Source organism: Myotis brandtii, unplaced genomic scaffold (genome assembly GCF_000412655.1).
Source record: "Myotis brandtii unplaced genomic scaffold, ASM41265v1 scaffold898, whole genome shotgun sequence".
NCBI classification, from domain to species: domain Eukaryota; kingdom Metazoa; phylum Chordata; class Mammalia; order Chiroptera; family Vespertilionidae; genus Myotis; species Myotis brandtii.
In genome coordinates, this window is record NW_005371683.1 from 752,322 (window position 1) to 769,831 (window position 17,510).

A 17,510-nucleotide genomic window follows, 5' to 3' on the forward strand; every position below is an offset into this window, starting at 1 on the left:
GCATGGCTGCCGGCTGCCATCTTGGCTGACAGTTAATTTGCATAAGGATATGCTGATTAGCCAATGGGAAGGGTAGCGGTCGTACGCCAATTACCATGTTTCTCTTTTATTAGTGTAGATAGGATAATAGTGTAATACCTGTGTATGGTGCCAGGTGGGTAGTAGACTAATTAGGGGATCACTTCATAAGTTATATAAACATCTAATCATTATGCTCTACACCTGAAACTAATATAATATTGAATGTCAACTGCAATTGAAAAATAAAAAAAGGTTTAAACAAAATTCCAATTTTTGCATGGTAAGCAAAATAGCTAGTGGTGGATAATTTTCTGGGAGAAGAGTTGGACTGCATGTAGCTATGGATTCCATCACAGTGACATGAACAAATTGGCTATTTCAGGATGCACTGGGACGGAGAAATGCTTGGGTTCCTTTATTAGTTTCCATGGCTGCATAACAAACCATCCCCAAGCTCCACAGCTTAAAACAACAATAATTACTTACTATCTTATGGTTTCTATGGATCATGTACTCAGACAAGGCATAGTGAAATGGCTAGTCTCTGCTCCCTGATAGCTGGGGCCTCAGCTGGAAGACTTAAAAGCTTTTGTGGGGTCAGGCAGCTTACTCAGAGCTGGAGGGAGCCTTCTTCCCCCCCCACCCCCATCACCAGTGTGGCCAGGTGAGGGTACAAGGGACAGGGCTCTGTGGTGCTACCCTCCTCTGGACTCCTCTGACTTTGTCTTGTGGCTGCAGTGCTTCAGAATAAGAACCTGGTGAGTCAGAAGTGCAGGGAGAGCCTGAGCTGGGTCTGGCCCCTCTGCTGTATTAGGGGCCCTTCCAAGAATGGTGGAGGGCAGACACTGTGCAGGGCCTAATCTTTGGGCAGTCAATGTGGAATTCTCCTTTGTGCAACTATGTCAGCTAATAAAGCAATTAGGATTTTTTTTTCTTGGTGGATGGACATTCTGTGCTGAAGTTTTCACATGAAAAATTTAATTTAGTAGGGCCAGGACCCCAGGTGTTTAAATCCTTGCCTCCAGAGACACCTCCCCCTCCCCCCAGCTGTCCCTCAGAGAAACCCAAACCCTCACCTCTGTCTGAGACTGATTTTTTCAACTAATATTAACTATTTATTGTTAACTTGCAAAGCCCTGTGCAACATCTCACATGTTATCTCAGTTGTTTCTCATGGAAGCTCTATTAGGTGGCTATGACATCCACATGTCAGAGAAGGCAAGAGTTTCAGAAAGAATAAGCCATTGGTCCATGATCACAACTGCAAGGGCCAAACCATCATTTGATCCTAATCTATCTCACAGATTTTTAAAAATAAGCAATATGAGTTAATAAACTCATAAGTAACATAATTACTTTGGAAACAAAACTCCCCAAATAATGCCTGAACCCAAAAGTTAAAATACAAATAGCCCAAAATAATTTAAAATAATACATTTGAAAATCATTTGTAGTTTTTTTTCTCATAACATGAAGGGCAAGTCTGGGACAAGAGTGGATTCCCTGTTATTGTTATTATCACCCCATAATAATAACTTCTAGAAATTTTCTCATAACATAGTAGAAAATCTTGGAGAAAATCCTACCTGAGGCCCTTAGTGTGCAATAAAATGAAAAGATTTAATAAACAAAAGCCCTTAAGAAAAGCATTCAAGAGGCCTGCAAGTTTAATAAAATACCAGAGTTCAATTAATTTTGTGGAATTGAACTAAATTGAATGGAACGGGAGCTGGCAGGACTCCTACTCAGCACACTTCGAGGCCGATGAAGTGGAGATGAATAGCAATCTCTGTTGGGGCGGGTAACTACAGACTTGCTGGCTCCGGCAGTCTGCAGTATGCCTGTGCGCAGGCGCAGAATCACAGAGGGGCGTGGCGCGGGGAGGGGCGTGCAGGCCCCCGCCCCGCCCAGTTTCTGTTCCGGGCCCTGCCACTAGGGGCGGACGCGAAGCTGCGTGGCCACGGTTTCCAGCCGGGCCCATATCCCAGCTGGGCTGCTTTCCCGGCCAGGCCCCAGCATGGCTGCGCCCAGGGCTGCGGGGTGGGGAGACGCCGCGCTCTCGTTTTCCTGACAGCTTCTGGCTTCCGTGCTCGACTTCTTTTCCTCAGGCCACTCCAGCAAACATGTTTGCCAAGGCCTTTCGGGTCAGGTCCAACACGGCCATCAAGGGATCGGACAGGTGAGGGGGAGAAGGGGCCTGCTCCGCCCATGAGGGCACCCAAGTACCTCTCAGCCCGGTCCAGAGCCCTCTTTGGGTTGGATCAGCCGGCCCGGTGCAGGCCGCGGGGTACACCCGGGAAAGGGACTCCAGGGGGAAAGTGTGGGTTAGACACATTTTGACGGTGAAGATGGAGGCCTCATATATCTCCTAGGCTGTCTTTTTGGATATTCTTGTGAGTTTAAAAGAAAACATAATTCAGTCAGCGCTTATAAAATGCAGTCTACGGTGTGGAGGATGCAAAACTAAAGGAGTGCAGAGTCCCTGTCCTCCGAAGAGCTAGAGACCCCGGGCGCAGAGAGCTGCAGGTGCACAAGCAGAAGTGCCCGGTGCTTCTGGCCGGAGCGGTGGATGCAGGGGAAGGGGGAGGATCGCCCGGCGCGGATGGGAAGAACCAGATCTGTCCAGCGTCGCAGATGCAGATGGCACGCTGGCGCTTCCGGAGCCAGTGTGGTGTGGTTGCTATTCTTGGTGCCCTGGTGTAGTGATTCATCCTAAGCTGGCAGGTTCGCCCGGCGCATACGAGCAGGGAGTGGGTCCCAGAGCTGGGCTGGGCGTCAGGAGGCAGGGCTGAGTGTCCAAGTTCAGGCTTACTTGGGATGCTCACTGGGTCTTGTTTTGTTTTGTTTTTTGTTTTCTTTCTTTGTAAAACGGAAAGATTTGCCCAGGAGCATGTGGAAATAGATGAGACATTGGTGTGAAACAGACCAGGATGTTTTGGAAGCCTGTGCAAGAATACAGCATTGTAAATTACAGTCTTTCCTTGGCCCTCGTGATTTTATAGCACGTCCTCAGTATTTATTAAAGTCCACCCAGACAGCGTTCATTCCAGGCATTGGTGTGCTTTCTGCAGGAGAAAGCTTCGAGCTGACGTGACAGCTGCTTTCCCCGCCCTGGGGACCGACCAGGCCTCCGAGTTGGTGCCTGGGAAGGAAGAGCTCAGCATCCTGAAGCTGTATGCTCACAGAGGGGATGCCGTGACTGTGTACGTGAGTGGTGGTAACCCCATCCTATTTGAACTGGAGAAAAATCTGTACCCGACAGGTATGGCAGTCGGATGGGGATGGCCATCATTATAGCCCTTGCCTAGTATCTGTTTCTCCTTATGTCTTCCAGTAACCTGTCTTTCTTAAACAAGTTGAAAATCTCCCAGTACCGTCCCTAAAGATTTTTTTGGACCTAATATCCCTAGAATTGGGTCTTTCAAGAGCAGAAACTGCTATATGAGGGAGAAAAGAAGGGAAAAAAAAAGAGTTAACACAGAAAAAGAGTAGTTGCCAAGGGAAATTCTGAGATAAAGTGTATAGTAGGTTACTTAGGGATGGCGCAGAGGTCTTGAAAACAGGTGAATCTCAGGGCATGAATGTTTCTTAAAGCTACCTCTAGCAGGATTTTCGTAAAGTACCGAAGAGATACTATTGTAGGAAAGAAGCTAGATTAATTTAAACTACATGCTGGCTGGCTTGGTGATGTACTTCAGTCGCGAAGATACCTCACTGGGAGTCTTTCTTAGGCTCTGCCTGGCTCTCAGGATTCTGTGCTTCTCTCTTTGTCACAGGTCTCAGAGACTCTGTTCTTTTTTTTCTTTTCTTTTTTTAAAAATATATTTGTATTGATTTCAGAGAGGAAGGGAGAGGGAGAGAGAGAGAGAAACATCAATGATGAGAATCATTGATCGGCTGCCTCCTGCACGCCCCCTACTGGGGATTGAGCCCACAACCCAGACATGTGCCCTTGACTGGAATCAAACCCGAGACCATCAGTCCACAGGCCAAACCAGCTAGGGCCTTTTTTTGTTCTCCATAGCTACTGACACCTACTTTGGCACTTGGGGCTTTCTTCCTCGGATCTTGGCTGAGACAGTGCAATGCAGTCTCCTTAGGCCACGCCTACCCGACCCCACTTTGCTGCTGTACAACTGCAGGCCCTTTCTGATCTAGGGTTTTATGGCTAATCACTATGGAAACAGAATAAAAATAATAAACATGGGGAAGTTCAGCATTTCTTCAGCTGGTGCCCTGTTCTTACGTTACTTGCTTCTGAAGTAATAAATGGAATCCTGTTGGGTCTGTGTCCCCACTTTTATCTACTGTGGTCATTTGCTGCTGCTGCAATCCAGGTGGAACAATAGGTGCCTCCAAATCTCAAGTGACATCCAGTTTCTTAAGTCTCTGCCTTCTTTAGGAATGAAATCTCTTTGGCAACTTTCTCTATAGCTTTTGCTTCATCTATATCCTAACTAAATCAACCTTAATGTTTGACTTTGCCAATTCCCCAGGGGATTGACTTTGGCAGTTAAGTGTTTTCTGGGTCTGTTTTTGGACAGTGTACACCCTGTGGTCATATCCTGATCTTCTACCAGCATTCACAACATGGCCTCTGGTGCTCGAAAAGCTGGTGGGGGGAGCAGGTAAGAGGATTTTCCTATGTTCTGGCTCTTGGCTGAAACCCACTTAGGAAGGGCAACTATTTTAAGAAATGTACCTGTTTCCTATATTCATGCATATGTTTGAAAAATGGATTTTATCCACCATGTGTATTGTGGCTCTCGCTTGGCTGCTTCCATGAGCCCTTTGGGCCTCTGACCCTTTTGTAAAGTTTAAATAAGATAAGTGATGTGAAGGTACCTTGGGAACTGCCATGTGCTGTACTGTAAGTCAATAGGCTGAACTTAGGAGACTAGGATAAGATAGACTCTGGAGCTGGAACCTCAGCTTGGTGCCTCGATATGACCAGTAGCCCCTGGCCCCCAAAGGGAACAGGTCTGCTATTCAGGTTGCCATTTTTAATTTTCATTATGAATAATGTAGTTAATAATTACATTAATGTTTGTTGAGTGAATAAATAAATGATGAAGTTAAAATGTGGAATTGGATGGAGGCAAAACATAGATTGTGATGCTTTTGTTTGCTGCAGATTTGATGCTGCCGGGAATAGTGGTGCCCCCTGCTGGTCTGCCTCAGGTACAGAAGGGTGACCTCTGTGCCATTGTCTTGGTGGGAAACAGGTATTGTGCCAGCCAGCTGTGCCTTTGGGGAAAAAATTAGGTAAAATTGGGGAGGGGGGAGGGGAATGACAACTCTCAAAGCATATGGGTAAAGGGTTAAGAGAAAAAAACAGGTTCTTCTAGAAGATAGCGAATGGTAATGAGATATGTGAGATATCCACACATCTGGGGCCAGTGTATTTGCCACTGGTGCTTCTGTTTTTTTTCCTAAATTATTTTATTTAAAAAATTTTTAAATATATATATTTTTTTATTTCAGAGAGGAAGGGAGAGAGATAGAAACATCAGTGATGAGAGAGAATCATTGATTGGCTTCCTCCTGCATACTCCCTACGGGGGGGGATCGAGCCCACAACTAGGGCATGTGCCCTTGGCAGGAATCAAGCCTGGGACCCTTTAGTTCCAAGGCCAGCGCTCTATCCACTGAGCCAAACCAGCTAGGGCTCTTAAATAATTTTAGATTTACAGAAGAGTTGCAAAGATAGTACAGGGTTCTGCTATACCCACCTTCCTGTAATGATAACATTTTACATAACCACAGTATAGTTATCAAAACTAAGGAATTAACATTGGTACAATACCATTAACACAATTACAAACTTTATTCCAGTTTTCCCACTGATGTCTTTTTTTCTCTTCAAGGATTCAATCTCGAATAGCACAGTGCATTTAGTTGTCATGTCTTCTTAGCCTCCTGTCTGTGACATTTTCTTGGTCTTTCCTTATCTTTCATGAAGTCCATACTTTTTCCCCATCATCTTTTAATTATTTCAATAGCTTTGTTGAAATGTAGTTTACATATTATAAATTAACCTGTTTCAAATGTACAATTCAGTGCTCTTTAGTATACTTACAGCATTGTTCAGCCATCACAACCCTGCTTCTTTTTAAAAATAATATAGCAAGTAATGATAAGAACAATTCTGAAAAATCAAAAAAATCCCTGTATCTCATAATCCTTTTCTCCTAGGAGTAACCATCATCATGTTGATGCATATCTTTGCCAACCTTCTTCAATGCATATATACATGTGCATATATAAATGTATGATTTAGGGTATGAATGTTTAAAAATACAAACAAACAGAATTATACTTTATTTATATTGTTTTCACTTAAGATAGTGTGGGCATTTCCCGTGTAAGCAAGCCCAGATATGCTGACTCCTCTTACCTACTCTGTGATGATGGGAGAGGTCCTCTCCTAATGGACGTTCTGGTGTCTCCAATTTGTCTCTATCAAAAACAGTATCTTGCTGATGCCTCTAGGAATACCAGTGCCAGTATTTTTCTAAAGTAGCTACCATCGCCCTCCAAAAAAGCTGTATCAGTTTTCACTCCCACCTATGGGTGTGATTTCCCTACATTCTCACCAGCTCTGGATATGACGGGTCACTTTCTTTTGTGTCATCTTGAGTGAAAAATGACATCTCATTATTTTACTCCTCACTTCTCTGACAAGGACCAGGTCAGTGTTTAAAGATCTTATTTTTGCTACTGATATTCTCCAATTTGCCTTGAACCTTTTGGAGCCATGCACCTAGAAATGTTTCCTTCCTTGTTTACCTGTAGCAAAACCTGCAGTTGAAAAGAATGGCAGTGTCATTGTTTTCCCCCTCTGGTATTCTATAGAAGAAAGGGGAAAACTCCATAAATATGGATTTGGCCTGCTCAGTTTGGCCTTTAGAATGCATATGGGATGAAGCTTGGGGGTAGTTTGTGGCAGGTTAAAGGTACAAAGAAGTTAAAACTACAAGTTATGTTTGAGACTGAAGTTCCTGAGTTACTGACCCAGGGGTTGGAAAGACCCCTCTTTTAGGAGCTGGGAAAGAAGCCAGATTCAAAGTGTCTGTAGCAATAACTGACCTATGGGCCCAGGAAGCAGAGCTGCTAATTTAGCAAACATTTCTTCAAGTTCAGGTGTTGGGAACTCTGCTCTTGAATCTTCTTGCTTGGGCCCATGTGACCTTACCCCACAGCTACCCAGCTGGTCACTGATCCTTACAAGCAGTGTGTGAGCAGTGCTTGCGTAACACTGGATGACGGAGATTTCCCTTTTGGGCCTTGGAAGTTTTTGTAGTTGCTATAAATGTGGTGGTTTTTGACATTCTGGACACACCCAGTTCTTAGATAGATAGTTACACAGAGCAAATCCCGTTATAAAGAGTCAACTCAGAAGGAACCTCTTTAGTTGGTGCCACTATTTATCTCTTCTCCCTTCCTTATGATATCCTTCAGCCTAACTATGGCTTATGAATGGCCTCTTTTCTGAACTTCGGTATAGGATGGCTATGCTGTCTTTAAGGTAGGGAAGTAATTTATATTTTTGAAATTAAAGAAAGGGAACTTTAAATATTCTCTCATGGGCTTAATGGCCTGCCTGGGTTTAATTCATAATGGAGATAAAACAAAAAGTGTCATCGTCAGCAGAGGAATTGCTTAAAAGAAGGGGAATATTTGGTCAAGGGATTTTTGAAAGTCATATTTCTAGGCGATCTGAAGAAAATTGAGATTTCTGTGATCCTAGTGGGTGCTTTAGATTTGCAACCGTGGTGCTTTTAGCACGTGTGTGGGAAGGTGGTCCTGCTGTGCTCTCCTGGAAGACACTCCCTGATCCTTGTCTCTGGTCTCCTTCTCAGGGCCCCTGTGGCCATCGGAGTGGCTGCCATGTCCACATCTGAGATGCTGACTTCAGGCCTGAAGGGAAGGGGCTTCTCTGTGCTCCACACCTACGAGGACCACTTGTGGTGGGTCTGCTGTTTTTTTCTGTTTTACGGGTAGCTGCATGGGTGGAGAGCGCATGGGGCCTGGATTCAGAAGTGAGAGTTTTGGTCCCTGCTGTATCCTTAGGCAAGTTGCTGACCCCAGACATTAATTTCTTTGTTACATGTGAAGAAATATATGTATACATATATTTTTTGTCTGTATGGAGAAGAAATGAGAAAGAACTCTGATTATTTTCTAGGTGGATTATAGAATCCTAGGCTTTGAATAAGGCCTTAGGGATTGTCTGCTCCTCCCCTCAGTGCAGTTATAATCTTTATTTTTTATAGCTCTGGTCCATCTGGCCTTATCTGCCATGCACATTTAGGCACCTTTTGGCCCTATGACAAGTGCTCAGAAATTCTCACTTCTGAATCCAAATCTAAGCAGAGCAGATCCTTAGGCACCAGGTGATGATGATGATGATGTTGTTCAGGTTCCACATTCCAGTCTCTCCAGGGTGGAAGTTACGCTTTCTCACTGTAACAGTTGCTTTGTGGAGCCATGTACGAGTCTATTTTCCGGCTATTTTTTTTTTTTTTTTGTCACTTTACCAAAACAGTAAATAGTGCTTTTCTCAAAAGCATTATGCCTGGTCTTTTGGCCAAGTGTTGTGGCCTGCTGGTATAGATTCATCTTTACTTTCTTGGCCCTCCCTTAGAGTTGCTCATTTTACGAATATTCACTAAGCCCTGCTTTGCTGGGGTACAACCTCATCAGCTGTTTCGCAGACATTTGCGAGCTGCTTACTGATGTTCTTGCTGCACCTTGCAGTCAGTGTCATGCTAAGTTGTTTTATCAGCAGCTCCTCAGCCCCCACTCCCTCCCCCCTTTTAAAAATATTTCTGATATTGACCTGATCAGAGAACCCTAACCATACACTCTGGCCTCACTGGTCACCAATAAGCCTTGCTGCAGCTGTTAGTTAAAATGTAGTTTGATTTACATAATTTTGGGTAAGATCAAGCTTGGCGCTTCTACCTTTCTGTGCTCTGCTGTTTGGCATCACTCTTTTTTCTCTTTTCCTAAGGCTCCACTCCCCTGACTAGAGCGACACTGGACCTCTGGGAGGGGAAGGCTTAGTGGCATAACCCCTTTTTAATCTCTACTCTGCAAGCTCGATTGCATTCTGCTTTAACACAGAGCAGGTGGCTTTGCAGTCCTTGAGCATTGCAGGTGTTTGTACTTTGTTATATCCTGGGAGCCTTGGGTCTTTGTATTTCACCAAACTAGTCCTACAGATGCATTGCAATCTTAATTTTGTTCTTTAATTCAAAAGAGTTTTATTTTTAACTCATATGAATAGAATACTTTTGGGGGTTCTCTTTAATTTTTTTTCTTTAATTTTTTTCTGTCCCCAGATGTCTATTAATAATATTATTATTCCTTTGAGATAGAGAGGAGTCAAGAATTATTCTCCCTATTTCAGAGATGAGGAAACTGAGGCATGTGACATTTCTGGTCACAGAACTGGAAATAGATTTGATATGAGACTCCAGGTTCTCTGTCCTCTCCTGGACACCCCACCCCAGCCTGTGGCTCTTACTCTCTCTGGCTGACCCCTGACCCAGGTTGGAAAGTGCTGGGCTTGGTGTTTCTGACATGAGCTTTTTCCAGGCGATCTGGAGACAAGTCCTCTCCACCTTTCATTGCCCCACTGACCCTGGATCCCTCAGATGTCAGTGAAGAGAAGGGGTCTGTCCAGGCAGGCCCCGCCCTGCAGGATGACATGAGGCGCCTTACCCTGGAGGGGAAGGAGGAGGAGAATGGGGAAGATCAGCAGATGTGTGGGGAGAAGACCCTACCAGAAGCCTCAGAAGACCCTGGCGTCAGGGGCCTGAACCCAGACCCCGCAGACAGCAAGACCCTTCAAGGTATAACGCTGGGAGTGGGGGGCCATCCTCTCAGTTTAGGAGCCTGAAGCGCCACTCCCCTGACTAGAGGGACACTGGACCTCTGGGAGGGGAGGGCACGTCCTTATTTCTGTTGAGGCGGTGCAACAGCTTTTTGACATCTCACCTGGGAGTCTTCCCCACACAAGTCAGGCTTCCCTGGGGCCAGTCTGCCCTGGCATTTGGACTGTTTCCAGCTTCAGACCCTGTAAGGTTTCTTTCGGTCAGAAGTGTTGGCTCCTGGCTGGGTGGGACTTTGTGCTTAACCCCTTCTCTGGGGTCAGCCCTCTTCAAAGGCTCTGTGCCCCAGCGAGTCTGGGAGCTTCGGAACCTGGGGATGGATTCCGTGGGTAAAGTGGGGTACTGTGGAGCTGGGCGGGGAGTGCCAGGCATCTGTATTCCCCAGGAAGGATAAGGTTCTGTCTTCTCCTTGCAGAGCAAATGGATGAACTGCTACAGCAATGCTTCTTGCATGCTTTGAAGTGCCGAATCAAAAAGACCGACCTCCCTCTACTCACCAGCACGTTCCTCGGTAGCCACGTGTTCTCCTGCTGGTACGGAAGGCATGTGTGGGTGGGCGGTGGCCAGGCACAGTCTCTGCCGTAGTCCTTGGTGGTGGGACAGGACAGGGCTGATGGGGCATTGGTTGAAGGACACATGGTGGAAAGAGTGGAGTACAGGGTTGATCTGGTAAATAAACTAGGTCCTACGTTTTAAAACTTAAATTTTAGCCAGCGAAAGGATGCTGAGGAGATGAACAAGGATTTCAGGGCGCTGCGCTGCGGTGGTGCTCCTGGCAGCACGTCCTGTCCAGGAAGAGCCCCGAGCGGCCTCTGTCAGGAGGCTTCTTCTGGAACCCCCTCACTCTCCTGAGAAGTAGGTGGGCTGGGTTAGGTTGTATCAGGAGGAAGAATCAGTGTGATCCCCACCCCTCCTCCAAGCACCAGCCACCTGGAGAGGGAGTATCACTTGGGGACAGGACCTGAGCTTTGAAGACAGAGCCATCTGAGCTCAAATGGCAGCTCCAAAGGGAGTGGGAGCAGGCGAGCGGGAGCAGGCGAGCTTGAACTCGGCTCTGGGCTTCTCTGAGCCCTCATTTCGAGCACAGCCTGCCCTGGCTGGTGTGGCTCAGTTGGTTGGACATCATCCTGTGCACCGAAAGGTTGCTGGTTCGATTCTCAGTCAGGGCACATGCCCAGTTTGTGGGCTTGATCCCTAGTAGGAGGTGTGCTGGAGGCAACTGATCGATGTTCCACTCTCACATCGATGCTTCTCTCTCTCCCTTTCTCTCTCTCTAAAAATTAGTAAAAATAAAATCTTAAAAAAAAAAAGATTAAATAGCCCGACATTTAGTAAGCACTTAACAAACAACATGTCAGCAGGTTTGCTTATTGAGCTTTACCCTGAGACTGACCTCTCTTTTGTAAAGGCTTTCCTAGACAAGAGGGGGTCTGGAGTGTGTGGCAGGCATTTGGTCATTGGCCCTGACTGTGCTGGTGGCAGGTAACTGAGGGACCCTGGAATGTGCTCCAGATAGAGCTTCCTAACCTGGTGGTTTCTGGAAGGGCTCCCTGGGAGTCGCAGTGCTGGTGTGTGGCGCATGCGGAGAGAAGATGGAAGCTCTGGGGGAGCGTTCATTAGGGGCCGCCCCTGTGAACTAGTAGCCCTAGGGCAGGAATCAGCAAACATTTCTGTGGAAACAGATAGTAAACATTCCAGGCTTTCAGGCCGTGCAGTCTCTATTGCAACCATTCCACTCTGGGTTGTGGCACAAAGGCCAAGGCCGTGGAGTCAGCAGATGTGTGGGCGTGGCCTGCAGGATCTAGTTTGCGGAGTCCTGCTCTAGGCCCACCTACTGCCATGAGCTCAGTGTTGGAAAGGTTCACCCTGAGGTGGAACTTCTGAGGCCTCAGAAAGTTGTCTAGTTTCAGAGGAATCTAAAGCTCTATCCAGTACAGTGGCTATTTAAGTTTGAATTAATTAAAATGAAGAGTTTAAAATTTAGTTCTTCAGACACATTAGTCACATTTCAAGTGCTTAATCGCCGCACTTGTAGAATAATAGTGAACATTCCATCTTCACGGAGGGGTCTGTCGGACAGTAAAGATCTAGAGTAGCCTGGAGCGTGTCCCACTGCGAGGCCACCGGGCAGAGCTCTGGCACTGCAGCCTCTTTCTGAACGTGGGGGAGGAGGGCTCAGGAAAAGGCCTCCCTCAGTGCAGGCAGGTCCCACTGCTCTGGCTGTTAGCTTAACTTGCCTTTTCCATTTGCCATCAGCCCTGAAGGACGGCAACTGGACATAAAGAAGTCAAGCTACAAAAAAGTAAGCAGGCCCTTCTCTGCACACCCACAGAGTTGTGTTGGGGCACACATGGCATGAGCTGGGTGGACACGGGAAGCCCGTTCTCCAGGGCTGAGGCTGGAATTAAACTTTTAATTCCAGATATAAGGTGGGGGCGGGGAGAAAACTCCCTGGGCTGAAGCAGTGGGTGGACCTACTCCCTTCTCTCCTCCTCACCCTTTGATATCTGGTCAGAGTTCGGAAAGGCTTCACCATTTAGTCTGTAGCAGCTTCTCACCCCCTGAGCCTCTGGGTGGGGGCCTCCCAGTTCCTAATTTGATGAGAGCAGGGACTGTCCCGTGTTCTTCCCCAGGACCTGCCTAGCTCGGTGTCTGGCACATCCTAGGTGCTCAGTGTGTGCAGAAGTGACAAAGTCCCCTCCCACTGGCCCTCTCTCCCTTAGCTCTCTAAGTTCCTGCAGCAAATGCAGCAGGAGCAGATTATACAGGTCAAGGAGCTGAGCAAAGGGGTGGAGAGCATTGTGGCTGTGGACTGGAAACACCCCAGGTGAGTGCAGGGGGCCTGCTCACCGTAGCTCCGCTGGCCCTGGGGCACCGGGGCCATGGACTGGGACTTGCAGACACACTAGTATAAAATGTGTTTTTTCTTTCCTTCTGCTGGGTTTTAGGATCACATCTTTCGTCATACCTGAGCCCTCCCCGACCTCCCAGACTATCCAGGAGGGTAGCAGGGAACAGCCCTATCACCCTCCAGATATAAAACCCCTCTACTGTGTCCCAGCCAGCATGAGCCTGCTCTTCCAGGAGTCTGGCCACAAGTGAGTTTTTGGAGAGCAGCCCTGCTCTGCCTGCTTGGTGTTCTGGCCTGAAGTCCTCTCCGCCTGAGTAGTATTCTTCTGTGACTGGCAACACCTCCCCTGCCCTGTCCTCCCTTCCCCCAGGTCCAGCTCAAGCTTCCTTCCCAGAAAGTGTCTCTGGACTAAATGAACGAGAGAGTAGGTCTCCCCTTTTCTACCTGTAATCACTCCTTACATGGCCCTACTTACTACCTCGGTCAGGACGAGGGAAGAAAAGAAGAGGTTGAAACGCTGGGGAAAGCACGCTGCTGAGCAGGGAGTGAGTCCTGGTGTTTGCAGGTTGTCTCCTGGCACACCATGAATTAACCCCCCACACTTCTCACCCAGGAAGGGGAGCATTCTCGAGGGCAGTGAGGTCCGGATGATCATCATTAACTACGCCAAGAAAAATGACCTGGTTGATGCAGACAACAAAAAGTGAGTGGATCGGGAGGAGACTGTGTTGTTAGAGTTCATCTTTAGCGGACTCAGACAATTTGTGGAGGATGTCGGGATGGAGGGGCGTATAGAAATAATCAAGACCAGGGTTCTAAACCATGGGCTGTAGACACCTGGTTATTGTCTAGGGCAGGGGTCCTCAAACTACGGCCCGCGGGCCACATGCAAATATTATATTTGTTCCCATTTTGTTTTTTTACTTCAAAATAAGATACGTGCAGTGTGCATAGGAATTTGTTCATAGTTTTTTTTTAAACTATAGTCCGGCCCTCCAACGGTCTGAGGGACAGTGAACTGGTCCCCTGTTTAAAAAGTTTGAGGACCCCTGGTCTAGGGTGTTGCTGAGCTGCATTTTCTAACAAGCTCCAGGTAATACCAAACCAGCCTGTAGCAGCAGTTCTCTAGGAACTCTGCTTGGTTGCCTCACAGGAGCTTTTCTGGGAAGGAAATAAGTTTAATGCTGATTCATTCTAGCCCTTAAAGAGAAGGAAATTAACGTTTGTCAAGAAGAGAGTATCATTGATCGGCTGCCTTCCGCATGCCTCCCACCTGGGATCGAGCCTACAACCCAGGTATGTACCCTTGACTGGAATCGAACCCGGGACCCTTCAGTCCACAGGTTGATGCTCTATTTACTGAGCCAAACCAGCTAGGGCTTCTGTTTTCTTGGTAAGTGGTGGTTCCATATTTGATGTCAACATTGTCTATAGACTGGGAAGTATGATCTCATACCTACTACTGATTTTCAAATGCAGGTGCTTATTGTGAGTGATAAAATGTAAACTTTAAAGAATTATCATAGCTTTTTGGTCTTTTTTTTAAAAATATATTTTTATTGATTTCAGAGAGGAAGGGAGAGGGAGAGAGAGATAAAAACATCAGTGATAAGAGAGTATCATTGATCGGCTGCTTCCGCACGCCCCCTCCTGGGATCGAACCTACAACCCAGGTATGTACCCTTGACTGGAATCGAACCCGGGACCCTTCAGTCCACAGGTTGATGCTCTATTTACTGAGCCAAACCAGCTAGGGCTTCTGTTTTCTTGGTAAGTGGATACAGAAAAACTACTAAATGAAAAGCATTCCATAATATTTATTTTTAATTTTTATTGATTTCAGAGCGGAAGGGAGAGGGAGAGAAACATCAATGATGAAAGAGAATCATTGATCAGTTGCCTCCTGCACTCCCAAGACCCCAGGCATGTGTCCTGACGAGGAATCGAACCGTGACCTCGTTTCATAGGTCAATACTCAACCCCTCAGCCACACCGGCTGGGCTTATTTTTACTTTTAAAAGACATCCATATGATCAGAAGGTTGTACTGGCCTACTCATAGTTAGCTAGTAGCAGAACTGAGCCAAGACTCCTGGTCTTCAGTTTTCCCCATCCCACTTCCCCCCACGGCCCGCTTCTCCCTGTCCTGGGAAAGCATGCTTGCACCTCCCTCACGGGGTGCATTGTTTCATGGAGTGTGGTCCCATTTTGATTCTAGTAATCCTGGCTAAAAAGGGTGTTATGATAAGAGGTGAATTCTGAGCTGGGCCCCTGAGAAGGGGCGAGGCTAGGACTTCTCTATTAATAGCCTCTTCTTTCCCTTTAGTCTTGTGCACTTGGATCCCATCCTGTGTGACTGCATCTTAGAGAAAAGTGAACAGCACACAGTCATGAAGCTTCCATGGGACAGTCTCCTGACCAGGTAACGGGGAAGACCCCCTCTCCCTAGGACCTAGCACACTGAACTTTAGAATCGTCACTGTCTTCGTTTCTGACTTTCTTTCCATAATTCATACCCCGTCAGTCTAAATAAACACAGGCTTGGGTAATTCTCATGAGAACGGTCTTTGGGACGACATGAGCCAGCACAATAGAGGAGAACTTGAGAGGGAGAAAGAAAAAGAACACTTTAAAAATAAGAACTCCAGAAAGATTTAGAAGCAAAAGAACACATTGAACTTTAGAATCGTCACTGTCTTTGTTTCTGACTTTCTTTCGATAATTCATACCCCGTCAGTCTAAATAAACACAGGCTTGGGTAATTCTCATGAGAACGGTCTTTGGGACGACATGAGCCAGCACAATAGAGGAGAACTTGAGAGGGAGAAAGAAAAAGAACACTTTAAAAATAAGAACTCCAGAAAGATTTAAAAGCAAAAGAAGGTGAAGAAGGAATTGTCTTAAGTCTTCAAAGGAAAGATTCTTATACTCTTTCTTTTCACAGAACCAAAACTGAAAATAATTTATGTCAGGAGTTTGTAGACTTACGGCTGTGGGTCAGATCTGGCCTGCTGCCTGGTTCTGCAAACAAGGCTTTATTGGCACTCAGCCACACCCATCGATTTATGTGTTGTCCGAGGGCTGCTGTAGTGCCACAGTGGCAGAATCGAGTGGTTGCAACAGCGACCACATGGCCCTTAAAGCCTCAACTATGTACTGTCTGACCCTTGATAGAAGTTTGTCAAAACCCATGTATGTCATAGCAAAGAGAAAATCTGGCTAAATGGAGAAATTCCCTGTGGTAAAGGCATTCTGTAACATGTGCATCATTGCAACATGTCAGAGATGTGACACTTCACCAGCCGGGGTAAGGTAGAGTGTTAAGACAGGTAGAAATCCATAAAGAAGCCTGGGCAGATTCTCTGAAGGCCAGGCCAGTGGGCGGGGCTCACGTCGCTGAAGTTCCCTTCCCCGAGTATGCAGTGGGTCTCAACTTCGGCCGCTCCTGGGGAGTTTTAAAATACAGATACACTTGGTTAGTTTCTGATTTAAATGGTCGGGGAGCAGCTCCCTCGGTGATCTGAATGATTCTCATGTGCAGCCAAGGGCAAACCGCTGGTGGGGAGCGAGGGACGGTTCCTGTTGGCTCTGTCAGCCCACAGCTCATTGACACCCGTTTCAGGTGTTTGGAAAAACTGCAGCCTGCCTATCAAGTGACCTTTCCTGGACAAGGGCCCGTTGTGAAGAAAGGCAAAATCTGCCCCATTGACATCACCCTAGCACAGAGAGCTTCCAATAAAAAGGTAATTTTTAAAAAGACACAATATTTGAAAATGGTGATTTAATGTTCCAGCTAAGTTCTGGTCTCTCTATCTAATGAGATTGGCCTCAAACACCTCAGAGGTGATTTATGAAACACCCATGTGTGTGTGACTGGGCTGGGCCGCATAGAAAACAGGTAAAGCTGACCCCTCACTCACTGCCCGCTAGGATTTTGTGCCAGGAAACTGGCCAGAGCCTGGTTCCAAAGGTAAATAAGATTTTTTTGTCTTAAAGGCTTTCAGGTCTTATTCATTCCGTTATCTCTTGGGCCTTGCTCAGTGAAGGTAACTTGTAAAGAGTTGCTAAGGAACGGACTGTGTTTAGTTTGGCCACACAGTCTTGGGAAGCTGTCCTGGGGAAAAGGTGTGCACGTTCTGTGTGCCTCGAGAAGACAGCAGGATGGCTGGGCGGGAGTCCCAACAAGACAGACTTGGGTTCAAAATAAATAACCTTCTAGTAGTGCAGGGTTATGAGCGTGGGCTTCAGGATTAGAAACCTGGTTCAAACGTGGCCGTTGCTTGACCTTGAACAAGTTATTTAATGTCTTTTTGCCTAAGTTTCCTTATGTAAAAAGGTGGGAATAATACCTACCTGAGCAGGCAGCATGAGGATCAGCAAAGGAATATACACAGGGGAAGCACTTAGAATAGTACGTGGCCTATAAGCATTCAATAACGGAGAACCAATAATAGCCTTAATGATTAGGAATTAGCCAGTTTCTTGAGCATATAATTTATGTGCCAGACTCTGTACTGAGCAATGTGTGTATGGTCTCTCCCTTGATTTTTTTTTTTTATGATTAAAAAAAGCCCTTATGTTTTGGAGGTACACACTGAAATGTTTATGTTTGTGTATGAAGTGATCTGATGTCTGGGAGGGTTTGCTTTAGAGCAGTGGTTCTCAACCTTCTGGCCCTTTAAATACAGTTCCTCATGTTGTGACCCAACCATAATATTATTTTCATTGCTACTTCATAAC

General features: G+C 46.4%; 1 protein-coding gene across 9 annotated transcripts in view; it reads left to right on the forward strand.

Moving 5' to 3' along the window:
• Positions 1–17,510, forward strand: part of EIF2D (eukaryotic translation initiation factor 2D) — a 35,954-nt gene that overhangs the window by 14,749 nt on the left and 3,695 nt on the right. For 2 of the 9 annotated variants that reach the window (XM_014532513.1, XM_014532512.1), the window contains exons 1-13: positions 1,960–2,200; positions 3,093–3,283; positions 4,566–4,649; positions 5,156–5,246; positions 7,884–7,991; positions 9,625–9,881; positions 10,336–10,453; positions 12,177–12,222; positions 12,644–12,747; positions 12,869–13,018; positions 13,385–13,474; positions 15,097–15,192; positions 16,393–16,513. In XM_014532513.1, coding sequence (XP_014387999.1) covers positions 2,145–2,200; positions 3,093–3,283; positions 4,566–4,649; positions 5,156–5,246; positions 7,884–7,991; positions 9,625–9,881; positions 10,336–10,453; positions 12,177–12,222; positions 12,644–12,747; positions 12,869–13,018; positions 13,385–13,474; positions 15,097–15,192; positions 16,393–16,513 — 1,512 coding nt within the window. In that variant the 5' untranslated portion in view covers positions 1,960–2,144. Of the gene's footprint in view, positions 1–1,959; positions 2,201–3,092; positions 3,284–4,565; positions 4,650–5,155; positions 5,247–7,883; positions 7,992–9,624; positions 9,882–10,335; positions 10,454–12,176; positions 12,223–12,643; positions 12,748–12,868; positions 13,019–13,384; positions 13,475–15,096; positions 15,193–16,392; positions 16,514–17,510 lie in introns of those variants that run through there. The other 7 variants (XM_005885230.2, XM_014532511.1, XM_005885232.2 and 4 more) reach the window with 6 other exon arrangements.